The sequence below is a fragment of the Salmo salar genome, chromosome 13 (genome assembly GCF_965601325.2).
Source record: "Salmo salar chromosome 13, fSalSal1, whole genome shotgun sequence".
In the NCBI taxonomy this organism is placed as follows: Eukaryota; Metazoa; Chordata; class Actinopteri; order Salmoniformes; family Salmonidae; genus Salmo; species Salmo salar.
The window spans coordinates 76,501,046-76,520,486 of record NC_138303.1 but is presented as its reverse complement, the minus strand read 5'-3'; the positions used below and the strand labels follow the sequence as shown (position 1 = coordinate 76,520,486).

At 41.8% G+C, this 19,441-nt stretch overlaps 1 protein-coding gene across 1 annotated transcript; it reads left to right on the top strand.

The window, feature by feature from the left end:
* Nucleotides 1-4,421: 4,421 nt before the first annotated feature.
* LOC106567663 (BTB/POZ domain-containing protein KCTD7) lies at nt 4,422-18,306 on the top strand. The gene is made up of 4 exons (XM_014137212.3): nt 4,422-4,884; nt 8,392-8,561; nt 8,798-8,976; nt 15,370-18,306. The coding sequence occupies exons 1-4, from the start codon at nt 4,723-4,725 to the stop codon at nt 15,744-15,746; spliced, it is 888 nt and encodes a 295-aa protein (XP_013992687.2). The 5' UTR covers nt 4,422-4,722; the 3' UTR covers nt 15,747-18,306.
* The last annotated feature ends 1,135 nt before the right edge of the window (nt 18,307-19,441 follow it).

Here is a 19,441-nt window from a genome sequence, read left to right as displayed (position 1 = left end):
TTAGGCCAACGGCTGGCAGCGAGCAATAGTAATGGCGTCTTTTTCTAAGCATTAACGGAGTCGATCTCCGCCATGGCTTGTTGGGCAAAATCTATTGAAAATGAATGGAGCTTTTGTAGGGTTTTGGGATATACGCAGAAAATAAGGTCTGTGGTAGACACAGGCTTAGGAGATCTTATACGTTTTGTTCTATGAGATAATCTTCGTCAGCTAACGTCACATTTTGTGAATTTTTAAGCATTTATATAATAAAAAAAGGCTTAATTCATAAAGGTCATGTTAACTGACTGATATGATCTCATATAACAAAACGTATAAGATCTCATTAGCCTGTGTTAACCTCAGACCTTATTTTCAAGCGTTTATTCCATAACACTATTCTTTCCCCATTAATTTGGCCCATAGGAATGGCCGAACGAACCAGAGGTAAATAATTTCCGGGTTTAGGACTATAAACTGGCGAGCTCGGAGACAAGACTATGGAGCGAGATACCTGCCAAAAGGTTGAACGTACATATCGTTAGGATCGTAAGAAAAATCCATATGTAAATTGTTAGGATCATAATGAAAGCCATGTGTGAAACATGAAACGTAACACTTGAAATTTCATCGGTGAACATACAAACACCAGTTTACGATTACGGACTAACATTTTAGGTTTGAACAAATATTATGTTGCAAGCATGTGCATATCTCTGGGTGAGTGGACATCCCCATGCATGCACCATATCAAAATATGACTAATTCAATATTGCACCATCCCATTCTCTGGGCTCTGTCTGTAATCATAACCAGGAGTATCTACCAGGGATAATTAAACACAGAATAATAGATGTTTGGTTAATCTAGGAATTATGTATGACTACTGGAGTCTTTGTCACTTTTTTATTGAACATTTTTATATTTAATGACTCAAAATCCTGCCGACGTATATTCTGTAGGAGGGATTAATATGAATTTAGAATAATTTGACATTATTTATATGAATCGGGTCATGAACATATGGACTTTGGAATGAACAAGGGAGAGGTTAAACGTAGGCTAAATCTGGCATAAACTTATTCCCACATTTTACAGTGGTTGCAGTGGTTTTAGGAAATCTCTGTATAGGCTATTCCCTCCATCGCAACACTGCTGCCCAGTTGAAGAGCTTGTGATCTCCATGCAGCACCACAGCACCATGCACTTTGGAAAAGCACCCCTAAGCCTCAGGAGATACCCTTCTGGAGGCATGCAGCTATAGAGTCATTATAACCTAATGTAGGCCTATTTGCCTACTAGCCAAATAAAGAGCATGCATGATGCGTGCAACTCGTCATTCCAATATTTAATTCATCCTTCAGTCATCCATTGTCATTTGTCTGAGTTGCAATAGGAACTAAATAAAAAAGAATGGAACAGTCTTATCCATTTTATTATTAAAATCCATGTATGTATTCAAAATGATCTAAATTCTCCAAAGTTCTTTAGCCTATCACTTTAATAATTCAGTAATTATTTAAGTTTTTAGGCCTATCCAAATAGAAAATAGGCCTTCAACTTGTAGGCATTGCAATTTAGGCTATCATTTTTGGTACTGGTGTCTTGCGGAATAATTTAAAACTCTGTTTTATCAGTTCTTATTATAGGGCTCCCCTTAAAAAGAGACCCTAGCTCACAGGCCTCTAAATACAGCCTCTAAATAAATGTTGAACAAAATAGTTTAAAAAGCACATGCAGTGGCTGATAAGGAAAACAGATCTGCCAATAAGAATAGGCTATAGGGGTCCCACATGGTCAAAACTATTTCGCTCAGGACAGGTTATAGCCTCGACTTCATCAATATTTTGTTTTGTCTCATTTATTGATATGGAAAAGCCTCTGCGTGATGGGGTTGGGCAATGCAAATGGCCTGCATACAGACCATGCCTATACTACGCCATCTACTGGTATAACGTCATTATTACATGCAGTTATAAAACAAACTCAAGACTTTTATTTTGGAAATGAAACCGGAAGCTGCAAAGCAACTCTGTCTGGCCTAGAGTTGCTTGAATGACTAGCTAACTTTGACTAGCTACGGTCGATTAATGTCCTTTGCAGATGCCACATTACTGACAAATGTGTGTGCCTATAAAAATATCTGTAACCGAGTAAAGGGAGATGTAAGAATTGAACGTGTAAATGTTCATTCATAGTCGGAACATAGGGTTTGTACGTTTACATATCAAATCTAACGTTTATATTTCATGTTTCACGCATGGCTTTTCTTACGATCATAATTTAGTTAGATTTTTTACGATCCTAACGATACGTACATTCAACCTTTTGGCAGCTGTCTCGCTCCATACAAGACCATCTCCTCATTAGACCCTTTTCCAGTTCATGAGACACTGGCATCAAGCACAGATGCGTGACTCTTGGCAGCAGTAAGAAAGCCATCACCATCTGCACCCATTCAACATAGCCTACGTGACTTCTAAAGAAAATATTTTTGGGTTCTCATGCGCTTAGTGATATTTTGATTGTTGCTTGAACAGTTGCTAAGATTATATTTGTTTTTGACCTTTGAAAAATAACTAATGTAATGACCTGGCTAGATCATAAAGGGGCAATTGTCCAGACAGGGTTGAGTTTACGAATGTACGGTTTATTAATCCAACACCAAACACAGGCTACTGTTTGGCCGTAGCCAACGCCAAATAAATGAAAGCCCAACCCGCGACCTTCTCTTGTGAAGGCAAGACGTAAGAGAGAGAACAATGGGTAAACATGGTCTTAACTTGCAATCGCCCCCCCGCCACTCCACCAGGACGCCCGGCATCAGAGCATTCCCGTGATTGGCAGATAGCAGGTTGATTGGCATGTCGGGCCCCGCGAACACTGGGTACTGGTAAGTACAACACAACCAACTAATAGCATAACACACAGCTGTCTGGGAGGATCGCTACACTATTTTGGATGCAGCAGTAAGCTAGAACGCTAACGCTCATTAATATAGGCTGGTGCTTGTAGCACAAGCTAGCCAAAGAGCCATTTTACTGGTTGAAGTGTTTTGTTTAAATATAATGCAGTTCATTTGCGATGATGACACACATTATATTAAGCAGGATATTCATAAGAGCCTTACAATTAAATTATAATCCAAAATTAGTGTTAAATTCACTCATAAGCAACATGTAAATAGGCTTTTTTATTCTGGCGTTCTATAAGAACTCCCCTTTGTTTTGGCACTTTGCGCGCATCGCTCTCGTGCAGCAGTGTTTGCAAGGGGTCTGTCTTTTGAGGGGTACTCAACTCTTATTGCCGTGTTCAAAACAACTGGGAACTCGGAAATCTCCAACTTCAGTGGGTTCAAAACAGGGAACTCTGGAGAAAAACAAGCTCCGACTTGTAAAAAATTATTTGAATGGTCATCCAAATCGGAATTCCAACTCGGGAACTTGGGCCTCTTTCTAGTGTTGCGACCTGAAGATCACTGAAGTCATAATTTGACCTCGTATTTTCCAAGTTTTCCGTATTTTCCCAGAAGGTTTTGAACGCGGCATAACCCTACGAGGTCTGCAGCCTGCTGGCATTCTGTTCTACCTGATAAATAATTGCACACAGCTGATGTCCCAGGTCTAAATCAGTTCCTGATTAGAGGGGAACGATGAAAAATGCAGTGGAACTGGCTTCGAGGTCCACAGTTGAGTTTGAGAGATATAGAGCATCTCTGATATTATCACGCTTAATTTGGGTTACATTATAGCAGAACTTTGTCGTGCTATCTGGAGCCCGCAAATGTATTATTGAGTTTATTATGCATTTACAATCTTCTTGAAAGGAGTGTTGTTTTTTTGTCGGTATAAAATCACGGTTTTCATTGGTTAGTCTCATTTTCAGTGTAACATACGCATAATCGGAATACTTGAAAGGATATAAACTACGAATTAAACGTAGGCTAAGCAACCCATAGGCTATTGTACAGAACACGCTCAGTTGGCGTAACAGTTTGAGGTTCTCGTCGTGCGTAACGTGTGTTTCTCCCTGGAGACATTTCTACTCCAAGCTGCCTTATTGCAATATGTCAGACAGAGGGCGTTAATGGAAGTACACGCAAAGTAGGTAAAGGGGACTATTATCTCATATCATACTGTACATGTCCCTATCAGCTGACACGTACCACCCCTAGGTTGATTACAGCGTTGTCCTGCCATCCCTTACAATCAAACGTGGATTGTGCTTTAACCTTGGTGATTGATTTGAGTTCACCGGATGCACTGGCCACCCACAGACCTTGTGTGTGTGCATGCAGCAGTATGGATCTGACGAGGCTTCCAATGGAGAACGACTGCCGGTCTCTTTCAACATGTCCAGCCCTTTACCCGTGGCTCCTTCACGGTTAAGAGGGTTCGCTCAGGAGCACTAGCGGGGCGGGGGGCAGTGCCCCTGTGACAACAATTTTGGACCCCCTTTAGGCCCCCCTAAATGTGGAGTATGAAATCATTTTTACATAACTAATTTTTGCTATAGTTCTTTTTTTACATCCCTTATTAGACAGTGGCAACGAGGAACACTAATTTAACCCACACATTTTCTAGAGGGACAGCTTTAGGCGGAACACAACAATATCGTACCACGTGCAAAACGATATGATAACAATAACGTCTAATGTAACTGGCCCCAGCTTGGCCCCCCCAGTTGAAATGGTCTAGAACCGCCACTGCTCAGGAGAGGCGAGCACTCCCTCAGTCGAGAGTAATGGTGTTTATTTCGGCCGCTAGTGAGGCTGATAAACCAGGCGATGCAATGTCTAGTGCAGGCTCTGTGAAGGGTGATTTCCGAAAGCCATCCACTCCCGCACCGAACCTAAATCTGGGCAAGTCTCTCAGCACCACGTTAAACGCATCGCCATCTCCAGAGGTGAGGAGATGGGCGTTTGTTGTTGTTTATCCAGGGACCTTTGTGACTAAAGCTGCTTAATTAGGATGTGAGTTCAATGGCTATATAAACGTCGCTATCTCTGAGAATCTCATTATCTTTGCACCTTTTCTGTACAATTCAGCATTGTTTTTAGATAGATCAGAAAGAAACTGTAAATTATATGGATCCGTCTCCACAGGCAACGTAAGTACGTCCAGTTCGTTTGAACGCTTGCTACGTTGCGGAACGGTTTGTACTGAACGACACGTTTCCCCAAAACATTATTGTACGTTCTTGAACAGACTTTGAGATACGTTTGCTACCGTTTGATGTGTGGTGAGGTGTGGCTTGAAGCAATGAGTTACTTATGTAAAGGCCAGTGGCCATGCTGACAGCGTTCCACAACCCTGCCCTGTTTTTCAACTGGTCTTCAGTACAGCACTGTTTCCGTTCAGTTGAACGTTCCAGAACGTAAAAACGTACTGAACGCTGCCCATGTATTTTTCTTCCGGTGTGGTCTTTACCATGATTGGTTCACCACCCACACAGAGAGATAGCCCAATTGGCTCTTATTTTCTGTGACAGCCCCTTACTGGGATTGATCTTTAATCGTGTAAAGGGAAACCCTTGCCTACAGTGTCATGTCTAATGACTGTCACTTTTGATGATGGGCCCAATATGTCCGGTCAATATCTGCCTTATGATTATGATATCCTTAGCAGTAATCCCATCCTCTTATTGCTGATACCATGGCGAAGGGCTGTGTCCAGGCACTCCACGATGCGTCGTGCATAAGAACCTCCCTTAGCCGTGGTATATTGGCCATATACCACACCCCCTCGCTTGTGCCTTATTGCTTAAATATATACCGTAATTTCCGGACTATTAAGCGCACCTGAATATAAGCCGCACCCACTGAATAAAAAAAATAAATATATTTTTAACATAAATAAGCCGCACATGTCTATAAGCCGCAGGTGCCTACCGGTACATTGAAACAAATTCATTTTACACAGGCTTTAACGAAACACGGCTTGTAACAAAAATAAATAGGCTTTAACGAAACACGGCTTGTAACAAAAAATTAAAAATTAGCAGTAAACAGTAGCCTACCAAGAAAGTCATTGGTCACCATCTTCCTCCTCCTGTGCACTGAAACCATCTCCTTCGGTGTCGGAGTTGAATAGCCTCAGAATTGCTTCATCCGATATTGGATCGTTTTCATTGTCGCTCTCGTCACTTTCACCCGGAGGCAAATCCCCCGCTGAGCCCTCTTCAACACGCAGCAGTCTAGCCTTTCGAAACCCGTTGATGATGGTGGAGTTTTTGACAATGCTCCACGCTGTCAGGACCCACTGGCAGACTTGACCATAAGTTGCTTTTCGCATGCGGCCCGTTTTAGTGAAGGATTTCTCCCCACTTGTCATCCAAGCCTCCCGCTGAACACGGAGCGCTACCTTAAATGCACGATTTACACTGTTGTCGAGTGGCTGCAAATATTTTGTTGTGCCCCCAGGAATCAGGGTGACAAAATGACTACCGTAATCAGAATGATGGGAAGTTTGAGAGCGCTCGATTTAATCTAAACAGTAAACAAAAAAGATGTTTGACCTTAACCCGTTCGGCAATTTCATTGGTCTAATGAAAGCCTCATGCCGCCAAAAAACTGAGCACGTCACAGAATGTGTTTTTTTGTAGAAAAAAAATTGAAAGCCGGAAAAATCCAGATATTATCCGCGTCATTGTTTAAGCCGCGATGTTCAAAGCGTGGGAAAAAAGTTGCGGCTTATAGTCCGGAAATTACGATATGTAGATGCCTACTGGATAACTTTATTTGTATTGCTTTTAAGTCTTTTAATACATTTTTATCTTGTTAATAACACATTTATTTGAGATAGCTACCTACACAAATAGCTATCAAGTAAACAACAGTTGTGGGTTTTATTTGTTTGGACACACCTACTCATTGAAGGGTATTTCTTTATTTTTACTATTGTATTTTTACTATATTCTACATTGTAGACTAATAGTGAAGACATCAAAACTATGAATTAACACATGGAATCATGTAGTAACCAAATAGTTTTAAACAGTGGTCTAAGGCAGTGCTAGAGGCATCCCTACAGACCCGGGTTCGATCCCGGGCTGTATCACAACTGGCCGTGATCTGGAGTCCCATAGGGCGGCGCACAATTGGCCCAGCGTCGTCCGGGTTAAGGGAGGGTTTGGCCGGGGTAAGACGTCATTGTAAATAAGAATTTGTTCTTAACTGACTTGCCTAGTTAAATAAAAATAATAAACAAATACAAATATATTTTACATTTGAGTTTCTTCAAAGTAGCCATCCTTTGCCTTGATGACAGCTTTGCACACTCTTGGCATTCCCTCAACCAGCTTCATAAGGTAGTCACCTGGAATGCATTTCAATTAACAGGTGTGCCTTCTTAAAAGTTAATTTGTGGAATCTCTTTGCTTCTTAATGCATTTGAGACAATTAGTTGTGACAAGGTAGGGGTTGTATGCAGAAGATAGCCCTATTTGGTAAAAGACCAAGTCCATATTATGGCAATAACAGCTCAAATGAGCAAAGAGAAATGACAGTCCATCATTACTTTAAGACATGAAGGTCAGTCAATCCGGAACATTTCAAGAACTTTGAAAGTTTCTTCAAGTGCAGTCGCAAAAACCATCAAGCGCTATGATGAAACTGGTTCTCATGAGGACTGTCACAGGAAAGGAAGACCCAGAGTTACCTCTGCTGCAGCGGATACGTTCATTAGATTTGCCAGCCTCAGAAATTGCAGCCCAAATAAATGCTTCACAGAGTTCAAGTAACAGACACATCTCAACATCAACTGTTCAGAGGAGACTGTGTGAATCAGGCCTTCATGGTCGAAATGCTGCAAAGAAACCACCACTAAAGGACACCAATAATAAGAAGAGACTTCCTTGGGTAAAGAAACACGAGCAATGGACATTAGACCAGTGGAAATCTGTCCTTTTGGTCTGATGAGTCCAAATTTGAGATTTTTGGTTCCAACCGCTGTATCTTTGTGAGACGCAGAGTAGGTGAACGGATGTTCTTCGCATGTGTGGTTCCCACCGTGAAGAATGGAGCAGGATGTGTGATTGTGTGGGGGTGCTTTGCTGGTGACAGTCAGTGATTTATTTAGGATTCAAGGCACACTTAACCACCATGGTGACCACAGCATTCTGCAGCGATATGCCATCCCATCTGGTTTGCGCATCTGGAGCCCCAAGATTAGAGGTGATCGAAGAAAACAAAAGACAATGACAGTAGTTATTTATTGTTGATGAGTTCTGTATTTGCACTTGTCACATTGTAAAATGTTTAGTAAAATTGGTCTGATATATAAAAGTAATAAAAAAAAAAAAATTATGGTATCCACCTTTTGTTTTTAAACCAAAATAAAATTTACTGTATTTTATGCACAGACCTTACAAAATGGATAATGCACTGTCCTGATTTTTTCCAATCACTCGTAGTTTCCTGAGGTAATTTCTCTCAATGTGGGTGGCACCTACTTCACCACCCGTCTGTCCACATTACGGCGTTATGAAGACACCATGCTCGCCGCCATGTTCAGTGGACGCCATCACATCCCACGTGATGCTGAAGGTCGCTTCTTCATTGACCGGGATGGGGCATATTTCAGGTGAGCACTCTTCAAATAGCCTGCAGCAAAACATGCTTATTACATGTTAATAATAGTGAGTGAGCATGCCAGACCCTTATTCTATAACACTTTTGACATGAAAGCACCATTAACAGGTTGACTGACAAAATGGCAAGGTGTGCTATCCATGTCTAGACAAGGTTGAATGAACAGATGAAGGATGGTGGATGCAATTTCAACTCAAAACCGTGTGTGTTTGCATGTTACTTGTATAGGGACATCCTGAACTTCCTGCGCGAGGGCGAGCTACCTCAGAGGGATCATGTGATGGCGGTACACAGGGAGGCCCTGTACTATGCTATTGGTCCACTGTTAGACAGCTTGGAGGACACTCAGCCACTCACAGGAGAGAAAGTCCGCCAGGCCTTCCTTGACCTCCTGCCCTACTACAAGGGTAACTGGCACTCTACTTTCACCCGCTAACCCTATTGCATATGGTTGCTTATGCGTAAAGCCCCAGTGCAGTCAAAAGTCGTTTTTCCTGTGTTGTATCATATTGGACAACAGCTGAGGAAACGAACACTTTAAAAATGTCAAAAAATGTGATCAGTGTTACTTCCTGATAGTTGCTGGTTGAAAATGCACTACATGGCTAAAAGTATGTGGACACCCCTTCAAATGAGTGGATTCAGCTATTTCAGCCACACCTGTTGCTGACAGATGTATATAATTGAGCACACAGCCATGCAATCTCCATAGACAAACATTAGTCTGTACTGATGAGCCCAGTGACTTTCAACGTGGCATCGTCATAGAATGCTACCTTTCCAACAAGTCAGTTCGTCAAATTTCTGTCCTGCTAGAGCTGCCTCTGTCAACTTTTAGTGCTGACATTGTGAAGTGGAAACGTCTAGGAGCCACAAAGGCTCAGCTGCGAAGTGATAGGCCACACAAGCTCACAGAACGGGACCGCCGAATGCTGAAGCGCATAAAAATCGTCTGTCCTCGTTTGCACCACTCAGGAGAACGCTACCTGCACGAATGCATAGTGCCAACTGTAAAGTTTGGTGGAAGAGGAATAATGGCTGTTTTTCATGGTTCGGGCTCGGCCCCTTAGTTCCAGTGAAGGGAAATCTTAACGCTACAATGTACAATGACATTCTAGATGATTCTGTGCTTCCAACTTTGTGGTAACAGGTTGGGGAAGGCCCTTTCCTGTTGCAGCATGACACTGCCCCATGTACAAAGCAAGGTCCATACAGAAATGGTTTGTCGAGATTGGTGTGGAAGAACTTGACTGGTCTGCACAGAGCCCTGACTTCAAACCCATTAATGCTCTTGTGGCTGAATGTTCCAACATCTCGTGGAAAGCCTTCCGAGAAGAGTGGAGGCTGGTATAGCAGCCAAGGGGGGACCAACTCCATATTAATGCCCATAATTTTGGAATGAGATGTTCAACGAGCAGGTGTCCACATACTTTTAGCCATGTAGTGTATGTTAGAGAAAGACCCCACTGAATGATTCAGAATGAATTTGTCTTGGTAAAATGTATTTTATAACATAAGGAAGTGAAATGTCATCACCAAAGCGCTCTGCCCAGAGTGGGTGGACACCCTAGAATATGTTCTATGCAGTTATGAATTCATATGCTTTTATGAATGCTTAGCAAATGTTATAATGCATTTTTATGGGTGTAATAGGAAGCACCAAAAACTCACTACACCCAAGTGGTTCATAGAAACTATTATCCATCTTTTCATCCCCATCTTAGCTTTTTCAAACAGGAAATTTGTGAAATACTGCCTTTGAAACAGACAATGTGTCTCCCACCAGGGGCTGGGTTAGGCAGAGATAGAAGCAGGCAGACAGGCAGATGAGAGACTAGCATGTGATTAATCCTACGCTGATGCCTCTCTCTCTCTTTCTTTCAATTCCTATCTATCGCTCTTTCTCTTTGAGCCTCGTCCTACCAGACTAATTGCATGAATGGGGCTATGGGCGCCCACTCTCTGCCATCGTGATGATGCCAGAGAGCGAGAGCACAACTCACTACCGAGTTCCAAATTGCCTCTGGAAGCAATGTAACCACAATAACTGTTCGTCGGGAGTTCCAAGAAATGGGTTTCCATGGTCGAGCAGCCACACACAAGCCTAAGATCACCGTACCAAGCGTCGGCTGGATTGGTGTAAAGCTCGCCGCCTGGACTCTGGAGCAGTGGAAATGCGTTCTCTAGAGTGATGAATCACGCTTCACCATCTGGCAGTCCAACGGACGAATCTGGATTTGGCGGATGCCAGGAGAACCGCTACCTGCCCGAATACATAGTGCCAACTGTAAAGTTTGGTGGAAGAGGAATAATGGTCTGGGGATGTTTTTCATGGTTCGGGTTCAGCCCCTTAGTTCCAGTGAAGGGAAATCTTAACGCTACAGCGTTACAATGACAATGAGTGTTTTTGTCACAACCCGGCTCATGGGAAGTGACAAAGAGCTCTTATAGGACCAGGGCACAAATAATATAATAATAATCAATATTTTTGCTCTTTATTTAGCCATCTTACATATAAAACCTTATTTGTTCATCAAAAATGGTGAATAACTCACCACAGGTTAATGAGAAGGGTGTGCTTGAAAGGATGCACATAACTCTGCAATAGAGATCGACCGATTAATCGGAATGGCCGATTTAATTAGGGCCGATTTCACGTTTTCATAACAATCGGTAATCGGTATTTTTGGACACCGATTTGCCAAATTAGTTTTTTTTAATACACCTTTATTTAACTAGGCAAGTCAGTTAAGAACACATTCTTATTTTCAATGACGGCCTAGGAACCGTGGGTTAACTGCCTTGTTCAGGGGCAGAACGACAGATTTGTACCTTGTCAGCTCGGGGATTCGTTTTTGCAACCTTCCGGTTACTAGTCCAACGCTCTAACCACCTGCCTTACATTGCACTCCACGTGGCAGGCTGACTACCTGTTACGCGAGGGCAGCAAGAAGCCAAGGTAAGTTGCTAGCTAGCATTAAACTTATCTTATAAAAAACAATCAATCTTAACATAATCACTAGTTAACTACACATGGTTGATGATATTACTAGTTTATCTAGCGTGTCCTGCGTTGCATGTCATCGATGCGGTGCCTGTTAATTTCTCATTGAATCACAGCCTGCTTCGACAAACGGGTGATGATTTAACAAGCGCATTTGCGAAAAAAGCATTGTCGTTGCACCAATGTACCTAAACATCAATGCCTTTCTTTAAAATCAATACACAAGTATATATTTTTAAACCTGCAAATTTAGTTAATATTGCCTGCTAACATGAATTTTTTATAACTAGGGAAATTGTGTCACTTCTCCTGCGTTCCGTGCAAGCAGTCAGGGTATATGCAGCAGTTTGGGCCACCTGGCTCATTGCAAACTGTGTGAAGTCCATTTATTCCTAACAATGGCCGTAATTAATTATGACAACATTGAAGGTTGTACAATGTAACAGCAATATTTAGACTTAGGGATACCATCCGTTAGATAAAATACGGAACGGTTCCGTATTTCACTGAAAGAATAAACGTTTTGTTTTCGAAATGATAGTTTCCGGATTCTACCATTTTAATGACCAAAGGCTCGTATTTCTGTGTGTTATTGTGTTATTATTAAGCCTATGATTTGATAGAGCAGTCTGACTGAGCGATGGTAGGCACCAGCATGCTCGTAAGCATTCATTCAAACAGCACTTTCATGCGTTTGCCAGCAGCTCTTCGCAATGCTTCAAGCATTGTGCTGTTTATGACTTCAAGCCTATCAACTCCCAAGATTTGGCTGGTGTAACCGATGTGAAATGGCTAGCTAGTTAGCGGGGTGCGCCCTAATAGCGTTTCAAACGTCACTCGCTCTGAGACTTGGAGTAGTTGTTCTCCTTGCTCTGCATGGGTAACGCTGCTTCGAGGGTGGTTGTTGTCGATGTGTTCCTGGTTCGAGCCCAGGTAGGAGCGAGGAGAGGGACGGAAGCTATACTGTTACACTGGCAATACTAAAGTGCCTATAAGAACATCCAAAAGTCAAAGGTATATGAAATACAAATTGTATAGAGAGAAAAAGTCCTATAATTCCTATAATAACTACAACCTAAAACTTATCTGGGAATATTGAAGACTCATGTTAAAAGGAACCACCAGCTTTCATATGTTCTCATGTTCTGAGCAAGAAACTTAAATGTTAGCTTTTTTACATGGCACATATTGCACTTTTACTTTCTTCTCCAACACTTTGTTTTTGCATTATGTAAACCAAATTGAACATGTTTCATTATTTATTTGAGGCTAAATTGATTTTATTGATGTATTATATTAAGTTAAAATAAGTGTTCATTCGGTATTGTAATTGTCATTATTACAAATAAAAAAATACAAAAATAATTGGCCGATTTTAATCCGTATCGGCTTTTTTGGTCCTCCAATAATCGGTATCGGTGTTAAAATCATAATCGGTCGACCTCTACTCTGCAATGTTGGGTTGTATTGGAGAGAGTCTCAGTCTTAAATCATTTTCCACACAGTCTGTGCCTGTACTTAGTTTTCATGCTAGTGAGGGCCGGGAATCCACTCTCACATAGGTACGTGGTTGCAAAGGGCATCAGTGTCTTAACAGCGCGAGTCGCCAAGGAAAGAAACTCTGAGCGCAGCCCTATCCAGAAATCTGACAGTGGCTTCTGATTAAATTTTCACAGAACCGCTTGTTGAAATTTCGATGAGGCTCTCTTGTTCAGATATTGGTAAGTGGACTGGAGGCAGGGCATGAAAGGGATAACGAATTCAGTTGTTTGTGTCGTCCGTTTCGGTAAAGTACCTGTGTAATTGCGCACCCAGCTCACACAGGTGCTTCGCTATATCACATTTGACATTGTCCGTTAGCTTGAGTTCATTTGCACACCAAAAAAATCATACAATGATGGAAAGACCTGTGTGTTGTCCTTGTTAATGCAGACAGAAAAGAGCTCCAAATTCTTAATCATAGCCTTAATTTTGTCCCACACATTGAATATAGTTTCAGAGTCCCTGTAAGTCTAGATTCAGATCATTCAGGCGAGAAAAAACATCACCCAGAAAGGCCAGTCGTGTGAGAAACTCGTCATCATGCAAGCAGTCAGACAAGTGAAAATGGTCAGCGAAGAAAACTTTAAGCTCGTCTCTCAATTCAAAAGAACGTGTCAATACTTTGCCCCTTGATAACCAGCACTTCTGTATGTTGTAAAAGCGTTACATGGTCGCTGCCCATATCATTGCATAATGCAGAAAATACATGAGAGTTCAGGGGCCTAACCATTTTCACTGTAGTGTCCAAAACGTCTTTCAAGCCGTCAGGCATTCCCTTGGCAGCAAGAGCCTCTCGGTGGATGCTGCAGTGTACCCAAGTGGTGTCAAGAGCAACTGCTTGCACATGCGTTACCGCTACACTATGTCTCCCCGTCATGGCTTTTGTGCCATCAGTACAGATACCAACACATCTTGACCACCAAAGTCCATTTGATGTCACAAAGCTGTCCAGTACTTTAAAAATATCCTCTCATGTTGTCCTGGTTTCCAGTGGTTTGCAGAAGAGGATGTCTTCCTTAATTGACCCCACGTAAACGTAACGGACATATACCAGGAGCTGTGCCAGGCCCGCCACGTCTGTTGACTCATCCAGCTGTAACGCATATAATTCACTGGCTTGTATGCGAAGCAGTAATTGTTTCAAAACATCTCCTGCCATGTCACTGATGCGCCGTGAAAGTGTTGTTTGATGAAGTCATTGTCTGTATAGTTTTTTTTGGCCTTTCCCCCCAGCATTGTCCCAGCCATATCCGCGGCAGCAGGAAGAATGAAGTCCTCCACAACAGTATGGTGCTTGACTGTCCCAGCCACTAGGTAGCTCACCATATAAGACGCTTCTAGCCCCTTCTTATTAATGGTGTCTGTTGCTTTTATACGTCTTACTACTTGAAAGTCGTCTTCGTTCTCGCTCAAAAAACTCCTGTGGCTTATTTTTCAAATTGTCATGTTTCCTTTCTAAATGTCTGCGCTAGAGTGAAGGTTTCCCGTGAGAGAGTAATGTGGTTGAATGTTAATTATTTGACTAGGCTACCTGTATTTGACATTGTGTTGTTATTTCGCTGAACACTAGATTGTTTCATTTTATTTTTGACAGTGAAACAAGGCTACTCAGGCGAGAAAAAAAAACTTCATTTTTATTTGTCGTACCCCTGACTGCATTGCGCGTACCCCAGTTTGGGAATACCTGATCTAGTGGAAAGCCTTCCCAGAAGAGTAGAGGCTGTTATAGCAGCAAAGGGGGGACCAACTCCATGTTAATGCCCATGACTTTGGAATGAGATGTTTGTCGAGCAGGTGTACACATACTTTTGGGCATGTAGTGTACAATTTACAAAGGACCTTCTAATCAGCAGGTTTTACATGGGTGGGGTTTTTGCTTACCTGATGACATCACCAAGCGCTATAAGTTAATAACAAAAAGCGTTCAAACCTCTACCAATAACAGCTAGTTTTCAGGTTACGTATCTCTCCCATTAGGCCACTCCAATTAGTCCCTCACTCAGACCACTCCCAGACAGTCCTAGCAAAATTATTGCTTGAGAAATCGTTTTTTGGGTAAAAGCTATTTTTGTTTCTTTTTGATTGGAACCTAGAAATTACTTGATGTTGAGATAAAAACGTCTGCATTGGGCCTTTTAAGTGGCATTGACTATAATAAAGTAGGAATGTGTGAAGTAAATGGAAATGTGTCAATTAACTATTTTGGAAAAGCTTGGACTGGAATGGACTAAGTTATCCCTTGTATTGTTTCCAGATAATCTGGAGCGCATCGTGGAGATCGCCAAGCTGAGGGCCATGCAGAGGAAGGCGCGCTTCGCCAAGCTGAAGATCTGCGTGTACAAGGAGGAGATGCCCATCACGCCGTACGAGCGGCCACTCTTCAACTCACTGCGCTTCGAGCGCACGGCGAGCGAGGCCAAACTGTTCGAACACCACTGTGAGGTGGACGTGTCGTTCGGGCCCTGGGAGGCGGTGGCGGATGTTTACGACTTGCTCCACTGCATTGTCAGCGACCTGGCGGAGCGCGGCATCACTGCCGACCAGCAATGCATCGGCGTCTGCGACAAACACCTCATCAACCACTACTACTGCAAGAGGCCAATCTACGAGTTCAAGATCACATGGTGGTAAAGCAGGGGGAAGACAGAAGTCTCTCCCTTCCTGTCTGTCGCAGTGTTTTTTGTTGTGAGGTGGACTTGAGTCGTAATAGGCTGACTGATCTCCTTCCTGGTCCCTCAGGTTGAGAGAGAAAAAGGGTTGTCAATGTTATTCCCCCTTTTCAAGAACTGAAACCTATGAAGTGCTGAGTTTATAGAAAGGAGCGAGTCGGACAGTTGTTGTTCTTTTTCCTTATTGAATAGTTGTGGCCAATGTTTTTTTTCTTTCTGTTTCTTTTTTTATAAACAGCATTAACCTAGGCTCTCATTGGCTGTTTTATTGTGTTAAACTCTGGGAGTTTTTGTGCTCATCCAAGTTTGTGGACCATCAAGTTTCTCAGAAAAGGGTCAAGTTAATCTCATATTGTGATTACAGTGTTGTCTGTCCCTTTGGCTTAATTCCTACTTATGCTATTATGTTTTCTATGCTTTGCGTTTCTGTGTTAGCCACTTTGATGGTCGCGCGAGAAAGCCTTCACAAATTAACTGGATGCAATTTAGCAAGCTGATGAAATATTTCTCATGTACTGTATATAACTACATGTAGAGTAATGTCTATTTTTGTTACTGATGCTGGTATTTCTGTCACTTACTCTCCCATAAACCGTTACAAGTTCTAGTTTAGAGAGACGAGTAAATGTAGATGTTCTTTGCTATACTGTCTGTGATCAGCAACGCTTTGGAAAGTCATTCTCTTTTTACTATTCCAGTTTGAGAGACCCAGTCAATTAGAGAGTTTAAAATCAAATAGGTTAAAGGGGCATGGGATAAAGTTATTTTACTTCAGTTGCCTCATGAGAGATCCAAGATATAGCTTTTTGTTTACTGGAAATGTTTATCTTGCAGTTAAATTATGCATCTTCTTTTTGTAAGAAAAATTCCTGGTGGTGACCCTACTGCCCCAGAATGTATGTCTCTGAAGGGGTTTCTATAGCAGATGGAACATTGACATTTGCTGCTAAAGGTAATTTACACTTAAAAAGCTATTGTCAATTTAGCAGATTTTTTATGATAAATGTAAAGTATCTGATATTTGCCATTATTCAAAAATTGTATCTTCTTTTGCAGCATGACATAGATTAGTCACACAAGTTTCATAGATAATTTTATATGGCATGATATTTCTACTGATTTAAACAAATTCAGCTTAAGTGCCTTTTCTTAAGGGCAACTGTTTCACTTACACTTACATGGAGTTTAAACTAGGAAACCACACAATATTTCTGACTGCAGTGACAGTATTGACACATCCCCCATGGGTTCTGTTTTCGTTCTTGTTCCCCATGTTGTTCTTTAGTTATTTAGTGAATATGTATTAGATTTTCAGATGTCATAATGATATGTCCATTTTTATTACATTTCCATAGAATAGGCTACAAGTTCTAGTTTTAGAGGGATTATGTGCAATTTACTGTTTGTACAGCACCTGTATTTCTGTTGTCAAACATGTATGTGAATCCATTACTTTGATAGTTTTCAGAAGGTAATACAATTACAACAACACAATACTGTATGTCCAGACGGCTGGGGTTATCCAGTATAGGCTCATTAATGCTTTAAAACAGAACAAACAATAAGGTAAGTCAGGTAGATCAAGATGAAGTCTTGATTCGTACTTGTTTTGTGCTATTGATGTGATGTCTCTGACACAGTTTGAGTTTTGACTTAGATAATGTGACCGTCTTTTCCCTCTGTTTAAATGTGATTCTAGGACTAGGTTGAGTAATTGACAAAAAGTGTTAAGAGTTGCCACTTTCTTACTGATGGATGTCAATTGATTGGATTTTGTTGATTTTATGAAGCCTGTCACAGATAGAGGCTTCAATCTTTTAAGATTCAATTGCAGGAATAGTTTGGGGTTAAAATAATCCCATTTTATTTATTTCAGCATTTAAGGCAAAATTTGACTTTATGAACGTTCCAGGCACCTTATTGAAGTTTCTCCCCTGGCTGGTGAATGTCTTTTGCAGATTCCATAGCTGGCCAATGTTGTCTAGGCTGCTCATGTCATGGGAAAGTTGAAAAACAATGCACAGCTAGACCAGTGCCCTACTATTAAGTTTACAAGAGTAATATATTGCTTTAACATACATATTGCATTATTTGTTGTAATGCTATGATGTATTGTGCTAATAGTAAGTCATGTATATTTTTTGTTTTTATATGAAGGTACAAATACAGTTTGTCTTAGACTGTATAAAACAATCAGTCTCTGTGGTCGTTAATAATGTTATGCAAACAATGTGCCAATGTTTCAAGTTGCCGAATGCAGTACTACCATGAAATGAACCAAGCAACCTACCTAATAGCTCCAGTTTCCTAAACTGAAAACATGTGGATGGAGACCCAGACCTGGGATCAGTTGCTGATCTGTCATTGAAACCAAGCTCATCTGTGTCATTCATCAGTGCAACAACTTGGCACTTATCACATTTTTGTGACCACATTTGGCCAGGATGTCATCTCTTCCTCTGCTTCTTGGCAGTGATCTGTGTCTTATCATACGCCTAATAATAAAGTTCATCTAGCTTCAATATGCATCTCTCTCATATATAACCAAATATTCCACATTGTTGGTATGCTGACTGAGGAATTGGAATGGATGAATGCATTTAGGGTCAGGGGAAAAATATACACAGTACAATGAATGACGTGAATGTTACTGCACTCCAACCGCTAGGGGCACCATTCCAATTCTCCACCTCCTGACAATTCCCAGCCACATAATGCAGGAAAACTGAAATCCGATCAGCTTTACTCCACACACCGAGACGCATACAAAGCTCTCCCTCGCCCTCCATTTGGAAAATCTGACCATAACTCTATCCTACTGATTCCTGCTTACAAGCAAAAACTCAAACAGCAAGTACCAGTGACGCGCTCAATGCGGAAGTGGTCCGATGAAGTGAATGCCAAGCTACAAGACTGTTTCGCTATCACAGACAAATGTATTTCCCGGAACTCATCAGATAGCATTGATGAGTTTACCACAGTCACCGGCTTCATTAATAAATAATAGAATGTGGCAGAGCTTGCAAACTGTCACGGATTACAAAGGGAAACCCAGCCACAAGCTGCCTAGTGACGTGAGCCTACCAGACAAGCAAAATGCTTTCTATGCTCGCTTCGAGGCAAGCAACATTGAACCATGCGTGAGAGCACCAGCTGTTCCAGACGACTGTGTGATCAAGCTCTCCGTAGCTGATGCGAGTAAAACCTTTAAACAGATTAACATTCCCAAGGCCGCAGACGGATTACCAGGACAGGTACTTAGAGCATGGGCTGACCAGCTGGCATTTTCAACCTCTCCCTGATCCAGTCTGTAATACATACATGTTTCAAGCAGACCACCATAGTCCCTGTGCCAAAAAACACCAAGGTAACCTGTCTAAATGACTATCGCCCTGTAGCACTGTAATCATTAAATGCTTTGAAAGGCTGGTCATGGCTCACATTAATACTGTCTTCCCAGACACCCTGGACCCACTCCAATTCGCATACCGCTCCAACAGATCCATAGACGACACAATCTCTGACTCCACACTGCCCTTTCCCACTTGGACAAATGAGAATGCTGTTCATTCACTACAGCTCAACGTTCAACACCATAGTGCCCTCCAAGCTCACACTAAGGTAAGGACCCTGGGACTGAACTCCTCCTGTGCAGGT